General features: G+C 38.8%; 1 protein-coding gene across 2 annotated transcripts in view; it reads left to right on the forward strand.

Moving 5' to 3' along the window:
• The window catches only part of FBXO25 (F-box protein 25), a 34,847-nt gene extending 20,889 nt beyond the window's left edge, over positions 1-13,958 (forward strand). For both annotated transcript variants that reach the window (XM_075498027.1, XM_075498028.1), the window contains 5 exons: positions 64-157; positions 959-1,143; positions 3,121-3,303; positions 5,419-5,562; positions 12,763-13,958. In XM_075498027.1, coding sequence (XP_075354142.1) covers positions 64-157; positions 959-1,143; positions 3,121-3,303; positions 5,419-5,562; positions 12,763-12,852 — 696 coding nt within the window. In that variant the 3' untranslated portion in view covers positions 12,853-13,958. The remainder of the gene's footprint in view (positions 1-63; positions 158-958; positions 1,144-3,120; positions 3,304-5,418; positions 5,563-12,762) is intronic.
• The last annotated feature ends 7,290 nt before the right edge of the window (positions 13,959-21,248 follow it).

Genomic DNA, 21,248 nt, shown 5'->3' on the forward strand with positions numbered 1-21,248 from the left:
CGTGTGTGTTTGAAACCATCCTTCAGCTCTGTCATTCTTCTGAGTTTTAATTCTTTGTCCTAGCTTTTGCAGTTAATTGCAAAATCCCAGTTAACTTCACTGAGTGGTGCAGCACAGAAGAACTATTTTAACATTTTGGACAAAATTGTGCGGAAGGGTAAGACCTAAGGTTTTGTAATCTGCTTGTTCAGATTTAATCACTGTGACCAAGCTATGAGTTGATTTTTTTTTTGTTAGCTTTATTACCATTTTTACATTGTAAGACAAAGCAATAGCATATTTAATTAGTGAAAGGTTTCATACTTCCCATCCCACAGTTGCAATAAGTTGTTTTCTCTTGATTATTGAATCATGTCTGTTAAAACAGATTGGTGAAGTTAAATGACAATTAGATTCTATTCAGAAACTATTGGTTATTATTAAATTATACTCTTTATAAAATGTGAAAGCTTTTAGATTAGTAACACATTTGTTTTTCAGTTTGCGTGATGTACTGAGTACATCATAATTTAAAGTACATAACTGCTTTTCTTTATTGTTTATTTTAAAAAAAACTTATTGCATAATATTGAAAGAATTTTTTTCTGGTAACCACACTAAATGGAGATGTAATACTACCAGCTTTGAACAGAAGAAATCAGATTTATAACTAGCTGTTCAGCATTAAGTTTATTAAATGCATAGCATGAAATGTTACATCAAATTTGCCTGTGAAATTGTTAATTATTGATTTTGCACTTAGGGAACAGTGCATTGTTCTATGCATTAATGCATTCATTAATGCATAGAACATTAGTGCATTAATGAATGTCATAGTAGGAATTAGGGTGGCTATTTGTACACAAACAGTTGAGTTTTAATTAGTAGTTCTAAAAAAGTGTTGATTAGCTTGAGCTAACTGTATTAGTTTGGTTAACTCAGTTAACCAAAATTGTATTTGGTTTGTTTTGTTTTCCAGTTATGGAAGACCAATATAATCCACGATTAATCAAAGATCTTCTACAGGATCTGAGTTCTACTCTCTGTATACTGATTAGGGGAGTAGGAAAATCTGTGTTGGTAGGGAACATCAACATTTGGATTTGCCGATTAGAAACTATCCTTCTGTGGCAACAACAACTGAAAAACCTTCAGATGAACAAGGTATGTTATTATATGCTAAAAAAGTAATTGGGGGAGGGGGATTATATTGAATATTGGTTTATGATTTGCAAGTGAACAAAGTTTCCAATACATCTGAAACAATTTTACTTGTTTTCTTTGTTTTTAGAGAATTAATATGAAATTAATGAAATGGAATCAACTTAATTTTCTAATGTTTTAATAGCTCTTTTCTAATGAGGGCTGCTACAGTGCCTGTACTGCTGGTTTGTGGTAGAGATGTATAGATGTAATTGTTTTTCTCAGCCAAATAAATTTCAAAACGTTTGTCTCTAGATAGAGATGGAAAAAAATATCAATTTTTAATTCCAAAGTAAATGTTCTACTACTGAAGAAATAAAAATCTAAAAGGAATTTTAGAGGTAGATCAAGAAAACAGAAATAAAATACTAAAGTAGCAATTTTACAGCTTTATTCATTAGCACAGTTGCTTTTTGTAAAAAAAAAAAAAAAAAAAAAAAGATAATGACTTCAGCATCTGGATTCTGATCATGCGACTTTGTTCAAAGCATGTGGTATGCACTGTTCCAGGTTTTTATGGTGGAAACTTCTGATGATAAGCAGGCAGGTTTTTTTAATCTGTCTGGGTTACTCCTGGAGGAAGAAATGCTGCAAGATGTTGCTCACAGTAAAGTCATACAACTGTTTCATCTGTTTGCTTTCAGCTATGAAATTTTGAAGTTGTTCTTGCTGTATGTCCTGTATGTCAGATACCTGTGCTTGCCAGATATCTGAATAAAACAGCTAATTTTGGAACAGAAAGGAGAAATGGGAAACCCAATCTCAGCAGTTTTCATATGCCAAGCAACCACAGCATAGACAGTTTTGAGACACTGCTGGTGCTGCGTTTGTTTCTTTCCAGTGTGCCACTTCCATCTGAGCTGTTTTATGTTGGTTGAAATAACTGATGAGAAATCTTGCATCTGTAATGCTCACATATTCCTGAACAGAACGATAGTCACAGAGATGTTTATAACAGATGACATGATGGAAAGTCTAGTCTATAAGTGAGATGAATGATTGTGAAATAAACTGCTGTAAGTGAGAGCCTGCTAGAGTACAGCTGCTGTGCTGCCAGTGCCTTGCGACTGGGCAGCTGTGCTAGGTGGGGCTGGCAGCTGCCCACACTCCTTCCCTTGCCAGCTGGGACACTGCCTTCAGCCGTGTCGGGCTTTGTGCCACCTGGCAGTATAGGCTCCAGATTCAGTCATGTATGAGTTGTGCTGTAGGTTACCCCATTATAGAGAAAGTTCAGCAGAGGTGTATACTCTCAATGAAAACTTTCTCAGTGCTCTGATCTGTCACCCCCTGCAGAATTCCTCATTTAGGTATCAGGGGAACCATCTCCAGATGTCAGAAATGAACCTACTCTCTTCTGCCTCTGACTTTCATAATGTTTTCATTGTGTATTTCTGCTCCTCAGTCCTATATTCTGTACTATATTCTGTACTCTAGTTGTCTTAAGGCAAATTGACATGTGCTCTGTTTCTTAATAAAAATTGAGAAACTGTAGTTATACTACAAATTGTAAGTAATTGGTTCATGCCTTTATTATAGTTAGGGTTTTAGCATACTTCTCTCAAAGGTGTAATTGAATATATTGTAGTTTTTAACACAGTATACTGCTGAATTATTTTCTGAGAACAGAAGTGTTTTAAAATTATTTGAAATTTAAATAAAGAATTTAGGATATGTTTATTTTAACAGTAGGAAAGCTATACGCTCTAAAGTTACAATCTATAGCTCCTTCTGTACCTGTAGTCATTTAAGTTTTCAACAACAGCAGTTAGAGAATAATGGTAGCTAAGTAATCAAAGTATCATGGAATTAACCATAGATATTACTCAGTGGGTTTGTACAAACTAAACTAAGACCTGAGATACATCTAAAGAAAGAATCTTATTTGTATCTTATATTGTCAAGTTTTTGTAGTTAAATGTCTTCAACTCTTATTTCCAGCAAGTCAACAATGGTCTTACGCTTAGCGATCTCCCTCTCCATATGCTGAATAACATCTTATACAGGTTCTCTGACGGCTGGGACATTATTACTCTGGGTCAAGTGACCCCAACTTTGTACATGCTCAGTGAAGACAGACAGTTGTGGAAAAAACTCTGCCAGTACCATTTTGCAGAAAAGCAGGTAATAAACTCTATTTGCATAAATGTGGCCCTTATCTTTGCAATATGCTATACTAATAATGAAGTGTGAACTCACACTTTTTGAGATGGAAATGTGACAGTGTGCAATAATAGTGAAAATGTTTTCTTTTTTGGGGCTTGGTTCATACTAAAAATTGTATTCAGCATGTCTGTGAGTTTAGGATAACTATCAGGGTGTTTCCTTACATTATTTTAAAAAATGTCTACCATAAGATGATTTTTTAAACTACATAATCCCCAACAAGTGTGGTAGAGGATACCTCTAAGGTGTTTCTAATTTTAGTACCTGAAGTAGAACTTGTTTTACTAACCAAAGTAGGCAGACAGATTGCTCAAACTTTTAGGCTACATGAACAGTCTGGTGAAGCCAAAATTGAATTCTTGCATAAAAGAATAGAGCAAATGCTTGAGGCTTTGAAATTAAGAACAAAAAGAGAAATGGTACTTTTCTGTCACTTCCTCATAAAAAGCATTAAAGTAATCTAGGAATGCCTCTAGAACTGTCTTAACTTTCTGACTAATATATACTGGTACAAAATGAGACTAGGTGAAAATAAAGCTATGAAAGTGGAAGTTACCTCATCAGAGCTGGAGGACGAACTTTAAAAACCTAGTACATTCCAGACTGGAGGAAGTGAAAATACACGTTCTTAAATCTGACAGGTTGAAGTGGTACCATTTGGTCGGTGACTACCAGATTAAGTATTATTATAACAGGAAAGGTAGAAGTGAAGATCAATTAACTCATGTGCAGTTGACCCAAATAAGAATTTTGGTGAGATGAAAAGCTTTAGAATGTCTGTCTATATTTTCCATGAATCCCAAAGGCAAACTGAAAAACCCTTCTTCAGGAGCAGCTCAGAAGAATGCAAGGTGAAGTTATGAGGATAAGAAGTTTAAGCTTTATGTAGCAGTTGAGTGGGTTTTGAGGCTAGATGAGGTAAGCTCTGTTGAACAGTGACAAAACTAGTTGGAGAGGAAGCTGTTATACTAAGGTAATGCTGGGAAAAAGATCATATAAGCATTTCAGTAGAATTAGTTAGCCCTGTGCCTTATAAAGGACACTTGTTCACAGTGTTTCCAATGCATTCCTAAATGTTCCCATTCAATTTCTTATTAGGTTATTAATGATAGCAATATAATTGTTTATTTTCCAATATCAAATTCTGCTTTTTCTGTTTTATTTAATGTACTACCTTAAGCTACAGAACCATGTTAGGTTGTTTTTCCTGTCCTCTGCAGTATATTTGTTGAACCATTGAAACAACCACAAAAACATACTTGATATCTGAAGGGCATTTTTGGAAAAAATGAGAACACTACACAGGGAAGCTATTATGAGACGAAGTGAAGTGTAGCTGAAATCAGAAAGGCAGTGCTATTCTCCCCATGCAGGAGTTGACTTCTGAATGAAGAAAGCCCTTAATGTATCAGCATTAATCCACACTGAGTGGAACAGAAGCCTTTTACAAATACATACTTAATAAACCTTGGCTGTGTATTAAGCTGGGGAGAAATAGCCATTCTGCATCAGCTAATCTTTACATGTAGATTATGTCCTCAAGAAGTACATCAATCACTGATTGTTGCTATCATTCTAGAAAGATCATAAGTAAATGTAAAAAATAAGCATGTATATACTTTTAAAATGAAAGAAAAAGCATTATTTAAGTCCATAGTTACTGTCTTAACAGGAAACCACTATTTGTATTGCACAATAATTTTTTTTAATCTCATTCCTGAGCGGTTTTTAAAAAAGTATAAAATTAATTACAGCTCTAAATATTGTTTTTGTTATATGGTTCTTGCCTATAATTGGAATCATTTCAAGACAGTAGAGTTAGATCAGCTGTGCATGGCCTACTTTTTCTTGGCAAATATGCACCCTCCTATTTTTACTGTTTTACCTTCCATTTTTTTATGGCTAGATCTCTCCCAGTGCTTTGCAGAGATCTTTGATGTCAGATTATTGACTTTAAAGAATTCCAGTTACAAAACTTCAGTTTAACTACCTTTCTTTTTTTCCCCCCAGTCTTTTACCTGATTTGACTAGTCCTTCAACAATTTTAACGGAAGATATTAATTTTATGTCCAGTTTTGCAGGCATTTGATTCCATCAGAGAAGGGTCACATTGACTGGAAGCTGATGTACTTTGCACTTCAGAAATACTACCCAATAAAGGAACAGTACGGGGACACCTTGCATTTCTGTCGACACTGTAGCATTCTGTTTTGGAAGGTAAGAGCTTTGAAATAGATAATCAGAAATAAGTTCAAACTGTTACTGGTTATCATCTGAAAGGAAAAATATTAAGATCACCTTATCAGCTTTCTCATGTGAAATGTGATTGGACAACTAATGTCTAACTCTTAAATAATATATAAAACTTCCATATAAAATAAGTATTAAATCCCAAAGTTCTTTATCTAGCATTCTTCTTGATATCTGATAACCTCAATACTTAGAATTGCAAGGAAAAGTGCCATGTGGAAAGAGTTGCACTCTATCTTCTTGTACCTATTTAATCTTATGCAGAGTTGTTAGGAACTTGTATGAAGTTAGCCATTTTATGACGTCCTTTTTCTAGTGATGGCATGGCAATCAATATGTCTCTAATGGGAACTTACCACTAGGTATTCCTACCACATTGGTGTAAAACTCTGTATTTTTAGTCTTGTTTCTGTCCCATGTGAAGCTTGGAGAAATGTTTGAAACCTCATTCAAAATGCATTTTACATTGATTTTGATGTTTACCATGAAGCGTATTCTGTCTTACAAGATGACTTTAATTTCTGAGGGCATTATCATGTTTAACTTGTGTGTGAACACATAGTCCTGCTTTTACGCTGTGTTGCACCATAATCTAGCCTTCTGGTTAGTGAGACTTCTTTCATTTTGCAGCTCAGAGACCAGGTATGGGTAGTGCTAAGTGGACAGCAAAGAGCAAGAAATGTTTGAGAAATCTTGGAAGATAGTAATACTCTAATTCACAGAAATTAGTTGCGATAGGACGAGAGGAAATGGCCTCCAGTTGCGCCAGGGGAGGTTTAGACTGGATATTAGGAAATTTTACTTCACTGAAAGGGTTATCAAGCATTGGAACAGGCTGCCCAGGGAATTGGTTGAGTCACCATCCCTTGAGGTATAAGACATTTGGATGTGGTGCTTAGGGACATGGTGTAGTGGTGGTCTTGGTAGTGTTAGGTTTACGGTTGGACTCGATGATCTTAAAGGTCTTTTCCAACCTATACGATTCTGTGATTCTTGTGTTGTCCTTCTGGAATTTTTAAGAGGAGTTGCATGTCAGTTTTTTTATTTTCCATAGAAAAAACTAGGCTGTTTAACAGGATAAGATAGCTTTCATAGAAGTAGCATGTTACTGAATGATGTTACCTTAAAGTTGAATATTCTTGATATTACCAGAGCTCTTCCAGATACTAATATGTTTTGCTAAATTAATAGTAGGAAAGCAGGTAGTCAGAATTGGCTTCTGCTGTGAAAAGCCTGGGCATTTGCTGAAGAACCTGTGTCAAGAATTACTAAGAACTGTTCATTACAGTGAAATAAGTCTTTATCATGTTGCCCAATATGTAGGGTAAAGTTTTCTCTTTGAAAGTGGAAATTTTAAAGGTAAGCACACAGCGTGCATGCAGGTGGGCATTTTTGGTATTAGATTTGTTTGGATTGTCTGGCTTTGTTGTGTAAAGGGTTAATGCTTTCTACAGTAAATTTTTCTCATTCTGATCTTGGTATAATTGAAAGTATACCACTTTCCTATTAGGAATGACTAAAATGTGTTTGGAATTAAATGTTTAACTTTGGACATCGTGTGTGACAGCAAGAGGCAGTGAACCTGTGCAGGCAGATGTCTTGGTACCTTGACTGCTCCAATCTACTACAGGAATAATAGCACTCATTTTGTGGTTTTATATTTTTAGTGACACACAACACAGTAAGTTCTAAAGGTACTTTGTTTGGATTGATGAGCAGTACCTACTAGATCACCATTCCAGTGCTGACTGCCTCATCCTGGAGATTTGGGCAGGTCTTAAAGTGATGGTGTAGTTATAGATTAATTGCATGCTTCTGCACTAAAATTCTGTGGCAGGTGTTTGGGATTGGCTGTTTTAACCAGAGAACAGTCAGCAGGTTGAGGACAGTGATTATTCCTTTTCACTTGACACTCATTAGACTGCATCTAGGATGCTGCATCCAGCTGGGGGTCCCCAATACAAAAAAGATACTGATAAACTAGATGGAGTTCAGCTGAGGGCCAAATAATCGGGGAGGCTTGAGGACTTGCCCTGTGAGGAGAGGCTGGAGAAGACAGCTTCAGAGGAACCTAAGAGCCTGCCATGAGGACAGCCAAGCAAGGGAACAGTTTCACCATAGAGGCTGTGCAGTTTCCATCCTTGGATGTTTTCAAGACCTGACTGGATAAAGCTCAGAGCAACCTGGTCTGATCTCATAGCTTACCCTGCTTTGAGCAGAGGGCTGGACTAGAGACCTCCTGAGGTGCCTCCCAACCTGATTATTCTGTAAGCCTGCATTGCAGTTTTCCTTCTCTAGGTCTTGGAATCTAAGCCTTGTCCCTGTCTTAAAATAAGTGTTTGATCAGGCTGAAATAGATTGTTAAATGAATTGCTTTCTGCACAACTGGCATCCTTACTGGCAGGGACACTAAGAGGTTAATCGTTGGTCTGGGAAACAGCCCCTCTGTTTACAGGGCAGTGTAAGTAAAGTAGTGCTAGTCACTCTCAGTTCTATGGGGGAGAAACAGTTCTGCTTTTTCAGGCACTTGTATCTATATCCTTTCCCAAGCTTTCTAAAGAGAGATGAGAAGCAAAGTGGGGGGGGCAGGGGGCAGTGGGATGGGAGGTACTTTATTAGCTCTAGAAAAATTCTGTGCTAGGTGAAAATATTTATTAATCAGCAAGAACTTGTATCAGGCTTTGACAATTCATTCAAGCTTCAGTATCATACTGGATTAGACAGATTATTCAATTAAATGTGTGAGTGGTTGACACACAATTGTATCTATAATGTACAGATTTTTGTTCTCAACTGCCTAATTCCGTGGGGTGTACAGCAAAAAAACCCCACCAGAACCAAACTTTAAAAGAGAAATCACAGTTGCTTTACAGAGGAAGAGTAGCAAGTGTTTGAATCTTGAAACAAATGGAACCACTGGATTCTTCAGATAGTTTATAATAAGTAAAAATTTTGTTTCTTCTTTTAATGGTACACTTCAAAAATCGGGCAGCTTTTGCTTTCAAGGGCATTCAGAAGAACTTCAGGCAGTGAGCTGAACATTTCTTGGTATTGCACCTTTTCTTTTTCTCCCCTCATTCAAGAACAAAACAAAACATTGGAATAGTTGCAGAGGAAAAATGTACTGAAGTGATCAGGGCATGAAGAAGACTAGCAGAGGTTAATTTCTTTTAATTTAGCTGTGTTAAAGCTAATAAGCAATGTGACTGCTCTCCATAAAGTCTTCTCAGAGACAGAGAAGGGATGAATAAATGTGAGACTACTTAGGGAAATTATTTAAGCTAAGGAACATCCTTGATGCAAATAAGTTGTAGAAACTAGTTGTGGGTAAACTTAAATGCTAAGAGTTAAGAGTTTCTAAGAACCAAAGCAGCGAGGTTCTGAAATAGCCACAAAGCACAGGCCTAGCTACTGATGAGAAGAATTTTCATCAGTTTATGAAATTGATAATATAATGAAATTGCTGGCAACATGGGAGGACTACACACAGGAAATACTTTGTCCTGCATTTTGTGTCCTTTTAAAGAAAGCCTGCAAAAGAAGGGACTGATGACTACTGAATTGAATTGGCAAACAGTTGATGTAGGGAAATTACTTTTTACTTTTCAGTATGCTATAATAATCTTAGTGTTACTTCTAACAAGTCTTTAAGAGCTTTTCAAGAAGTGGCATTTGTATTCCTGTATTTGTTTAAAAACTGTGACCATAATAATGTTAAACACAATGAGAAGGAGACTCCTAAATTCATTGTAGGAAGTACAATGATATAACAGAACATTTTGTACCCTTCCGTGTTAAAGGAGGGAATGATTATAAGAAACCGTTCATATCGAATGACTATCTTTCAGAAGTGACTTCTTGGTAAACGATTTGTTCATGATGAAAGTAAGAAAAATATGTAATTTTGGTAGTGTAAAAGTAATGGCAAACTAATTATTGACTGATGCCTTTGTGAATGCTTTCTGTGTATACTATTTCTTCTCTTCCACTAGGCAACATTGCAATTGTGGGCAGTTCTTTTATTTTCTTAGCTCACGCAGTAGCACGTTTCAGTTGATGTGGCCAGAGATGGCCACAGAAGCTGAAATACCTTTTCTTCTTTCAATATCCAGGGCTTTATGTAAACTAGTGTAATTGTTTTGTCTAAGTGATGTGCTTCACACTTGGTTTTTGTCGTCTTGGGGCTTGTGCTGGTTTTGGTTCTCCAGCTGCTCGTGATTTGCCACAAGAATAAAAGACTGTTTTTCTAAATGGCATATGAACCTTAGTTTCAATAAACCTTAACTCTGCTTCTTTTACTTTATGGCTCTCCTTCCTGTTTCCTTCTTCACGATCTCAAAGGACTACCACCTTGCTTTGTTACTCAAGGTATTTCCTGTGTGTCTCATCTGTTTTCATTGCTGACTGTTCTGTAATGTCAAAGTGAATAACGTGTTAATTTCTAATTGTTTGATACTCTGTTTTGATTTTGTTTCCCCACATCAATTTAGCAGCAGGAATACTTTGTTTCTTGTTTCCCTATTAGATAAGGTAGCGATGACTTCCCATCTCAGTCTTTAATCAGATTTGGTTTTTTATTACTGCTGTATTCCCTGTTAATGCCATTTAAACTAGGGACCATAATTCAACCTCTAATGAACGTAGGTGCATGGTATCAGTGAGATCAGCCAGATTTCACTAAGAAATAGGTTTCTCTGCACTCAGTGTTACAAACTGTTTCTGCATTCCCTGATGTATTTAATTCAGTACTTAAATCTGAAGAGAGTAACATGAACCTCAGATCACTTTCTTTAATGCATAGGTACTAAAATTGATTTTACTCCACTTGGAATGGTGTAGTCATTCATACTTTTATGAAAGAATCTCCCTGAAAAGAAATTCCCAAAACAGGCTGCGTAGGACTTGAGAGAGTAGGGAGAGACAATTATGTTGTTGCTTTCTGAATGAAGACATGGTGGAAATAATTATACAGAAAAGGACTATAGCTCCAAAGTTATGGGAGCTTCTTAGTGTCTAGTTATGATAAAATTTGAGGAGGAAAACCTACATTTGCCAGTAAACACTCCTCCTGGTGAATTCTCTTGTCAATTTAAAAGAATTCTGTTTTAGCTTTAAGTAGGTACATTGAAAATCAATACGATTTGAACAGTTTATTAGATGTAATTTCAAGGGAAAAACATTTTTCTTGGAAGGAGGAATACTCATAATTACAGGAAAGTTATGATTCTTCTTTTCAGTCCTCATCACTTATTTTCACTGTAAAATTGCTGTTTCTGTTTTTAATAACTAAAAACCCCAAGAACTGATCTTACTGAGATTTTTATTGGACCTGTAATTCCTGACTTAGCAGAGCTTTCAAAAGTGTCTTTATGATGATGTGCAGAGCAAAGCAGACAGCATGTTACAAATTCTGACTAAAATATTTAGGAGTAGAAACAAGCACTAAAAGGGGATAAACCCTAGCTTCTTTCCCAGAATCCTAATTCTGATGGGTTTTTTTCCTGGAAACCTGGAAAGTAATGACATGACATTGACATGGCAATGGGTAGAGAAGATGATAGTTCATTAGCAGCTACTTTTGAGAGTGTTTTCTGCTGTGGTGTATCTCTTCCTTGCAGATGTCATCTCAAGATGAAGGTGTTAGGTTTAACACTTCTGGTCTTAGTCTTCTGTTCTTTCTCATCTGCAACTTCCCCAAAGCAGTTCTACCTGGGGTCTAATCTATTTATCTGTTCTCTTTGTTTGTTTGTTTCTCCCTCTGTGTCATGAATATAACAACTGGTTCTCAAGTGATGTTAAAGCAATTCTTAAAAAAAGTGAGAGGATGAGGAGGCGATACCACATTTTCATGTAGTCATCTATAGACTTAATGGAAAAATACAGATAATACATCTATAAAGTAACAATTCTCATTGGAAAAGCTGAGTAGTATTTAGAATGTGGTTCACCTAGTGCACTTTGGTGTTGCAAGGACTTTGGATGGGAATGTGGCATCTTTGACAGCACTTACCTTATGTAAGTTTCCAAGTGAGAAAAGAATTTCACTTACAGGTGTTTTTCTTCTATTAACTGAATTGCATGTAACTTTATTTCCTATGGAAACAAAAGAAATGAAGACTGCAGTGGTCTGTGATCTACTTACCATGTATTTACTCTAGTTGTCTTGCCCCATATGGTGACTTCATCAACACTAGTGGAAAAGGGAGAGAAACTCCTTAAAACCTGGGGAGGATAGTTTATGAGCCTTACCATGTTACTGATCAATGTGTTTAACCTCTCCATTGAACTGTCTGGGACTTTCTTCTCATTACTCCTCTAGTATTTCCTTCCTTTAGAGAGTTCTAATAAGGTACAAACCTGAACTTTTCATTTGAAGAGTAATTTGAATCTTAAATAATCAGACAATTGTGCCGAGTTCAAGTTTTTGTAATACTAAAGAAAGCACTGTAGGCTTAGTGAATTTGTAACAACAGAGCCTTTCCATCCTGTCTGTCTTCTATATTCCTAATTTGCCTGGGTGCTAACTTCTGTTTTAAGGCAATGCTTTCAGGTGGAGAAAAGGTAGGAGTGAAAGAGGAGAAAAAGATGTTGGGAGGGGGAGAAAAACAAGCAAGGCAGAAAAACTTTATGACTGGAACTTCAAACATGCTGTGGGGTTTTTTTAGTTGGGGTTTTTTTGGGGGGAAGTGTCTGCTGCCTTTCACTTTGAAAGCAAGGAGCTCATTTTCCCCCTTGAAATAGTAGTTGATTTCAGATTTTCATTAAACAGATAATTTAGGTTCAACAAAGCAGTTGCTTTTTTTTTTCTAATTACACTTATCAAAAAATGATGCACAAGGAATATGAAACTTTTTTCCAAGAGCTCTGACTCAGGTTCTAGTTTTGGTAGGAGGAGAAGGGTTGGGTTTTTTATGAAATCTGAAGCTACCCTGCTCTACCACAGTCAAATGGGAAAGGCCTGTTTTCTTAACAACTTAGTCTAAAACAGTTAAAGAAAAATACGGTGAATTCTTTAAAAGAGCAAGTTCCTATCAGTTTGTTTACAGTGGAAGTAGTTGCATGTGCCCATATGTGAATTTTTGCCTTTTTTTTATAAATTGGGGGTGGAGGGTGATTTGTGGGTATGGAAGGAGAACTTACTTTTTGTTTTTCTCCTTCATTTTGCAGGATACAGGACACCCCTGCACAGCCAGTGATCCAAACACCTGTCTCATGCCAGTATCTCCTCAGCACTTCATTGATCTCTTCAAATTTTGAGATGTTCAGTAGCTGCTCTCCTGCGTTTGTGGCCATTTTTGTGAAGAGTCAGGCAGGATACACTATGCTTTTTGTGCAATATATTTAAGTGTAATGTTTTGTTGTAGTTTAAAAAAAGAAAAGATATGGAGGAGATTATCAGACAGGTTTATTTGTTGTATTGTTTTTGTGCAGAAAAGAGCTGAGGAGAAGGAGACACATTAAGAAAATTTCTTTGTCAGGAATCTGCAGTGGACTTCTTTTCAAGTCCAAGAAAGACCATTTTAATCTCAACTTTAAATCCATTCTTTTGACGCCTTAATAGTTGGTTAGAATTATGTGGGGGAGTTTTGAAAATTTCATGGAAGAGTTAAACTACTCTTACAGGGACCAAACGAGGTGGTTTTTTGTTAATCCTTCTTTCTTTAAGCCACTGTTTTCAAAACATCTCCATATAATTTGCACTATTATAAAGAATAGGCCAATATTCTCTTAGACTCTTAATATGTCAGTTATCAAGGTGGCATTAATCATTGTGAGATAGTGAATAAAATACAGCTGTGGTTATATCTGTTGTTGAACCTATGAATGAAGGAAATCAACCAATCTTTGTACATACATTATGCAAAAATATTTATTTTTCTTAAGGACTTTATTAAACATATAACCTATCTCAGCACATCCTGCATAACTCAAGAGACAGATCTAGGGCTACTGGGAAGTGACTTTTTTGATGGTAGCTACAGCCTTCATTTATACTGTTTGGTATGTCTACAAATGCAACTGCATTCATTCATCTTCTAAGAAGAAGACATTATTGAAACTTATGAGAATGGAGTTGCTTGTTTCTAGACTGGTACGGTGGCAGGACATTATACTACCAACTGAGGTTCTAACCTGACAAGTCTTTACAAGCTATGGGAAACACTGAAAGTCAGTCTGTACTGAAGCACCTTCTGCCAAGTCAATCAGATGGTAAATTCTCCAGGAAGCTATTCCCTGTCCTGTAGAACAAAACTAATTGCTTGGCTTAAGCAGGTGAAGGAAAAATTAGGGAAGTTTTGGGTTTTTCAATGAAATATAACAAATAATATGTAATGTACAGAAAAAATAAATCATGTACTATATTCTGCACTTGTTCTGAATCTAGTTTTGTACAGTGTAATAAATCATGGTTTTATCTATTATTCCTAGAAGTCTCTTGTGCATAGAGATGAAGCAATTTGAATTTTATAAGATCTTTCTATAACCTGTTCTCTGTAGTAATTGGTAATGGAATGAGAAGCATACAAGCAGTCCAAGTGACATTACTTTTCAGTAATTGGTTGTATTAGCACTTTTTAATAGGATAGCTGGACTGTTATAGGCTGCACAAGAAGAGGAGAATATTTATTTCCTCAGGAGATAGTTTTATTTGCTTTAACTTGAATTTCAGTGATATACCAACCTCATCCATTGAATTTGCTGATAGGTGCATTTTTCAATACAGGGTTTTGTGGGTTTTTTCTTTCTTTCAGTTAAGATGTCTGCTATAGCTATGGTAATGATCAGATGTGGAGCCAATGATACTCATTCTTATTCCTGTTCATTCAGAACATAGCTGCAAGCCTCACTTTCCCAGCCCAAGCACTGCTGTAGCCACTGGATTTGTTAAGGAGCCAGCAGCTCTTCTTTCACAATGATTTGTACCCCATTTATTTAATTAATGTAATGGTTGTACTAATGTACATTACATTAGTTAATTAGTACACTTGTAATGGGACTTGCTTTCCTGTCTGCCTGACCCTATGTGACCTAGGTAACCTTGACAGTGGTTGGTGATGGCTGGCATCCATTAATCACTCCTTTAACATGGCTACAGTTTTGCTACCCTTCATGAAACTTCCTGTAAATACCTACATGCATGCTGCCTGCTTTCTTTGAGAGCTTTAAAAAAGGTTCTGAAGTCAGCATTTGGTTTAATACTGTGCTGAACTCTTCACCCATCATGCTGACTGAAGGTCTCTGATCAGGGACTGCAAGGAACCATCCCTCCTGCAGACAGAATGCAAGCTCTTAGGGGACACACCATTACCTAGGAAGCTGCCCATTACTGAAGATGCAAATAATGTGACAATGTGGGAAAGGTATTAAAAGAGCTGAGAGGGACCTCCCCTAGCCTCTAAATTGCAGAGGGAGAGAGGTGACTTAACATGGCTTGTAAGAAGTTAAAAAAAGGTTTGGAAAATCAGTATCTGTAATAACTAATTTTTCAGTTCTCTTACAAATGTTGGGTGACAGGAGTCAGGCTTAATCTTCCTTTCCCTTTCATCACTTGCTGTTTTGCTCTTTCTTCTGTAGCAGAAAGCCTTTGACAGGCTGAAGGATAGGTTCTCGGACATTTTCCTGTGTAGGCCATTAAGGGTAACAAGGCCCTCCCACTGGTCTGAGTGGCAGAAGCTAAGATGACTACAGCTTGTAGTCCTGTACTCTAGACACTTTATTCTACAATCACAGAATGGTTGAGGGGGGAAGGGACCTCTGCAGGGGCCTCCCTGTTCAAGCAGGGCTAGCTAGAGCTAGTTGTCCAGGACCAGGCTTTTGAATATCTCCAAGGAAGGAGACTCTACCAACTCTCTGGGCAACCTGTGCCAGTGCTTGGTCACCCTCACAGTAACAAGTGTTTCTTGATGTTCAGACAGCACCTCCTGTGTTCCAGTTTGTGCCCATTGCCTCTGGTCCTTTCAGTTGTGCCCAGTGACAACAGCCTGGCTCCATCCTCTTTCCACTCTGCTTTCAGGTATTTATATACATTGAGATCCTCTCTGAGCCTTCTCTTCCCTAGGCTGAACAGTCCCAGCTCTCTCAGCCTGTCCTCATAGGAGAGGTGCTCCAGTCCCTTCATCATCTTCATGGCCCTCCACTGGACTCCCTCCAGTAAGTCCATGTCTCTCTTGTACTGAGGAGCCCAGAACTGGACACAGTACTCCATGTGAGGCCTCACCAGTAGAGGCAAAGGATCACTTCCCTCCACCTGCTGGCAACTCTCCTTCTGATGCAGCCCAGGATACCATGAACCTTATTTGTGGCAAGGGCACATTGCTTGGCTCACGTTCAACTTGGTGTCCACCAGGACTCCCAGGTCCAAAAGCCAGTAAGGTGGCTTTTTAAACCTTTCTTTCAGGTGAAAAGAAAAAAAAAGGCATGCACACATGCCCTGAGAAGCATTTCAGTGCAGGACTATTACAATTTTTTTTTTTAATCTTAAAGATTTTGAGTGCAGAATAACACTGCCATGAGCAGTGTTATAAGCTTTTAACACTCCGCAAAACTGAGCTTTGGGAGTAGTTCCACAAGCTAGTTAAATATTTAATGAATATGTTTCTTAGACTAGGCAAATAACAGAGCTTGATTAAAAGTGACTACATGGTGTGAAGTCATCAGATGCATAAGAAGATAGATTTCAATTGCGTCATCTAAGCAAAAAGCTAAGGTGGTAATTTTAATCAATAGGGTTTATGGTGTTTGTTTTTTTTAAATCTCTTCATGAGATGGAAAGGGGAGATGATTTCACCTTCAGGATAACAATCTTGTTAATACCTCACCTGTAGTATATATTTTAACAATCTGAATTAATGTCATTGCCCTTTACACCAGCACTTACTCATGTAACCTGAAGTGTTATAACCCATGAGAAGGGTTATGCCTTAAAGTAAAACCTCCACTCTTTGGCCTCCTGTCATGTGCAAAGGCAGGCACACTCTCTGAGAGCAGAAAGTGTGCCTTGAAATGTGTACCAAATCTCTACAGGTTTCTTTTGCTCCACAGCTTTTGTCCCAAGACCTGGATCTGTTTATACATAGATTTGGCAGCGGCAATGATAGGAAACTGTGTTTTAACTGTGGCCCCTACATGACCACTTCACTATCTCAGGTGATTTGAATCAGGTTTTATTGAATTCTAGTCCTGAAAAACAACACTGACTCAAAGGCAATCAAGACCTTCTGTGTCACAGACCCCAGGGAGCTTGAAATTACAATTTTGAAAAATAGGATCTTCCTTCTACCTCCCCAACACCTGCCCCAGCCCTTAACTCCAAAATCCAGCTCTGAGAGACTCCAGACCTGTTGTAGTACATTCTCACCCAACAGTTTTGTTCCCATTTCTGAGAAAAGACATTCTGACTGTAAAGACAGTAGACATGGACTTGTCCAGAGAGCACTGAGTGAGTACCATTCTATTTGGATGTCAAGTTCTTATTTGGAAAAAGCAGAGGAGCAGAACCCTGCTCTTTTCCTTTCCCCTGCTCCCCATCCCTGGGAAATACATAAACTCGCTTTTGAAGAAGTAAGAAGCTGAAATGCAATTAAAAAAAAAACCCAACCTATCTTAAACAAAGAGATGATAGAATCATAGAACAGTTTGGGTTGGAAGGGACATTAAAGATGATCTAGTTCTAACCCCCCTGCCATGGGCAGGGATACCTTCCACTAGACCAGGTTGCTCAAAGCGTCATCCAGCCTGGCCTTGAACACTTCCAAGGATGGGACATCCACAACTTCTCTGGGCACGCTGTTCCAGTGTCTCACCATGCTCATAGTGAACAATTTCTTCCTTCTATCTAATCTAAATCTACCCTTTTTCAGTTTAAAGCCATGACCCCTTGTCCTATCACTACCTGCCCTTGTAAAAAGTTCCTCTTCAGCTTTCTTGTAGGTGCCCTTCAGGTACTGGAAGCTCCCTGGAGCCTTCTCTTCTCCAGCCTGAACAACCCCAACTTTCTCAGCATGTCTTTGTAGACAAGGTATTCCATCCCCCTGATCATTTTCATGGCCCTCCTCTGGACTTGCTCCAACAGGTCCATGTCCTTCTTATGTTGGGGGCCCCAGAGCTGGATGCAGTACTCCAGGTGGGGTCTCACCAGAGCAGAGTAGAGGGGCAGAATCACCTCCCTCAACCTGCTGGCCACGCTTCTTTTGATGCAGCCCAGGATACAGTTGGCTTTCTGGGCTGCAAGTGCACATTGAGCTTCTCATCAACCAACACCCCCAGCTCCTTCTCCTCAGGGCTGCTCTCACTCCATTCTCCACCCAGCCTGTATTTGTGCTTGCGATTGCCCTCACCCATGTGCAGGACCTTGTACTTGGCCTCGTTGAGTTTCATGAGGTACACATGGGCCCACCTGGCAAGGTCCCATCCCTCTGGATGGCATCCCTTCCCTCCAGCGTGTCGACTGCACCACTCAGCTTGGTGTCATCAGCAAACTTGCTGAGGGTGCACTCAATCCCACTGTCTGTGCTGCCGACAAAGATGTTGAAGAGCACCCGTCCCCATACTGACCCCTGCCATCCACTAGAAACAGGACTGAAAGACTAGTGGCATTTTGTGGTCGAGAAGGCAGAAGCAATGCAGGCTATCAAAAAGGAGAAGGTGAAATGAAAAATAGTAGCACAACATTTTGGATTTGCCTGGTGCAGAAATTAGCATAGCTACAGCTCCATCATTGGCAAAGAAAGAATTGTATTAGCTAAATAGTCTTGTATATGAGTGTATTTTTGAGCCAATAATAAGCATGAAAGTAATTCATACACTTTTACAGAAAGGAGGCAATAAATAACAGCAAAAATTTATTAATTTTGCATTTATGCTATTGCTCTCAACCTCTAAGTCTTGTCATATATATGTATATATAGAAAGAGAGCAAGACAGAGTGTACATATTTAAGCCTCAGCACTTGAAGTTGGACAATTGCACCAGAAGCTGATTTCATCAAAAACCTTCAAGCTTCACAAAGTCAGTCATAGATACTTCAGCATCTGATACTTAGAAGTCCTGTAACCCAAATCTAACAAACCAAGTACTTCATAGCTTCTTATAGGAGACATGGGGAAAGTGCCTAAGAAGTCACTCAGCAATAGCTAAAGAGAAAGAGGACACTAAGTCAAGCATCATACTGAAAATGGCCTCAGGTGCTTAACTTTTGACCAGAGAGAGAGTAAGACTTATCTCCAGCAAGGTCAAGCATATAAATCTTCTGGGAGCTTATCACCTGCACTCTTACTTTGAAAAGCTGAGGAGAAGAGCTCACCTCTTTCAAAGTCCATGAGGGCTTCCATTTTACCCCAAATCTTCACAGTTAGAACATGAATTCTGGGGCCTCCCTGTACCAAAAGCTACATTTGAGATTGTGTCGTGTCCCGTGTCACATTCACCCTCCTCTCTCCTGTGCCATGGCAGGCATCGATGCAGCTGCAGAGTCAGCCAGTCAGTTCAAGTTGCTGATCCAACCAAAATGAGAAACTATTATTTCTAGGGCTAATTTTCATGGAACCATTCTTCCTTGGTCTTTTCAGCTCAACCTACTCCACTCCCATATAATAATTAATTTTCTCTAGCCCCCAGTCAATATTTAATCATGGGCCTAGATGTTCAGGCACTCACCTAAGAAAAAGAAAGGGTCAAAGCATCATGGCCAAACGCGGGCAGCAGCTGCCTAGCTGTGTGGCATTGTACGACCAAGCGTACGTACGCCAGCACATGTTGCTAGGAGAGGGGACTACAGTCCGACCTCCTGTTCTCCCAAAACGTGGTCCTGATGAAGAGAAAATTTTTCCTTCTGTATGTTGGGCGTCAGAGTAAGGCTAGACCTTTAATATCCAGTTAAGGTTGCCAATTAAATACAAAGATACCAACATTAAATAAAGCAAACAATATCAAATGTTTGGAATTAGTGGTTAAATTACAGTTCCGAATATTGAAGTATTAGCTAATTATCCTGTTCATTTGCACTGTTCCTATGCTTTCAGCTGCAAGGCTCAGGTTCAACCCCTTAAAAGACACTAGAACATAATTCCCAAGTCCTGCAGAGTTCAGTAGGATGAAGGTTACCTTTAAAGCTTGTAATGTCTGTACCCAAGGACATGACAGTAAGTGGATTCAGAACCTGGCAGAGGCGAGAGCCACTAAACCTGGGTTTCTTTTCTTTCGATTCCCATGGGCTGTTCTCTGTGCAACACACCAATCCATCCCACTGCCTTTCAGACATGTTGGTAATGCTTATTTCCCGCAGGTTTATGTGTACATTCTTCTACAAATATGAATAAAACATGTTCAGCTTTATATTTGTTGCACTTTTTGTGTACTTGGTCATTGCGCCTTCAACTGAAAGCCTTTCTAACAATTGTCAAGGCATACACAAACAGCTGCCACTTAATTCTAAATTTATTTAATTTTTATATGCTCACTTGAATGCTGTTTTACTATAGTATTTATAACAAAATAATAATGGAAGAATAATTCATTTGCTAAAGTCAGTTGTCATTCCCACACAATGCTTAGATTACAGAACAAACTCTGCATGCTTGGAGCCCCTCTCCCCCATGTTTCGGTCCCTGTTCTCTCTGACAGAGCAGTTATTTTTAGACTTCTTCCTACTAGAGACTTTTAAAGCTGTAAACCTGTAGTCCCCTTCTTAACTCAACGGTATGCCTTTAGAACTCGGCTAATTTATAAAAGCAATACTTTGGCAGTATTTTCAAAAGTCACTAAACCTAGATATGCTTGACTATAATGCAGCAGCTCCTGCAATAGCATGTCCCAGCCCGTAACTCTGCTATTTTTCCTTATTCAGCTGCACAGTGTGTGGCCTGATCCTGTGCCTTCATCTGCCACCCTTCCCCTCCTCTTACAATGAAGCATGACAACGTTTAAGCAGTCACTGGGAAAAAGTGAGACCACCACTAACCAGGACGGTGTTGCTCCACTGCCTAGTTAAGCCACCATACGTCAAATGCAACAACAAGTGAGGTGGAGAGCACCCCAACCCAAACGCCAGTAGCCGGTGCACTCCCAGCAGGCCTGCGAACAAGTCCCTGCCCTGATTAAGGCTGCGCGAGGCCTTCAGCCCACCGCAGGTAACATGCATCGTAGCCACAGAAGAGACACCAGGCCACCCACCTCACGCACTTCTGCCAAGGAGGCGCGCACACACATATTTTGGGGATCTGGCCCCAGCAGTAAGTCTGTGAGGACCCTTTGTGCAGCTTCTGATTGCTTGAAACTGTGCCTCAGGCAGGAGGTGGAAGCCAGGCGCAGAGCACTCGAAACACGGTCTCGCCCATTCCAAAATGGGCAAGTTCCAAGTGATGCTTCATAAATTCCCAGGTTCACAGGCTTAGAGGCAATAAAACAAAGAAACGAACAAAAAAATCAACCTCTAGCATGTAATGCATCCACTAAGAGGGGAAAAAAAATATCCTGACACTAATGGGGAATCAGAGATCTCAGGGAAGAGAGGGAAGGATGGAGAAAGCTCTTTGAGATCTCGGGAATCTGGTGAAAGTACAGAATTTGAAGGAGCAGGATAGCCGATGGATCTGTTTAGTTCAGCTAAAACTTCAATAGTTTAATCCCACCACCACTTAAGTTCTTGCTGTAAG

This window comes from Mycteria americana, chromosome 3, assembly GCF_035582795.1.
Source record: "Mycteria americana isolate JAX WOST 10 ecotype Jacksonville Zoo and Gardens chromosome 3, USCA_MyAme_1.0, whole genome shotgun sequence".
In the NCBI taxonomy this organism is placed as follows: Eukaryota; Metazoa; Chordata; class Aves; order Ciconiiformes; family Ciconiidae; genus Mycteria; species Mycteria americana.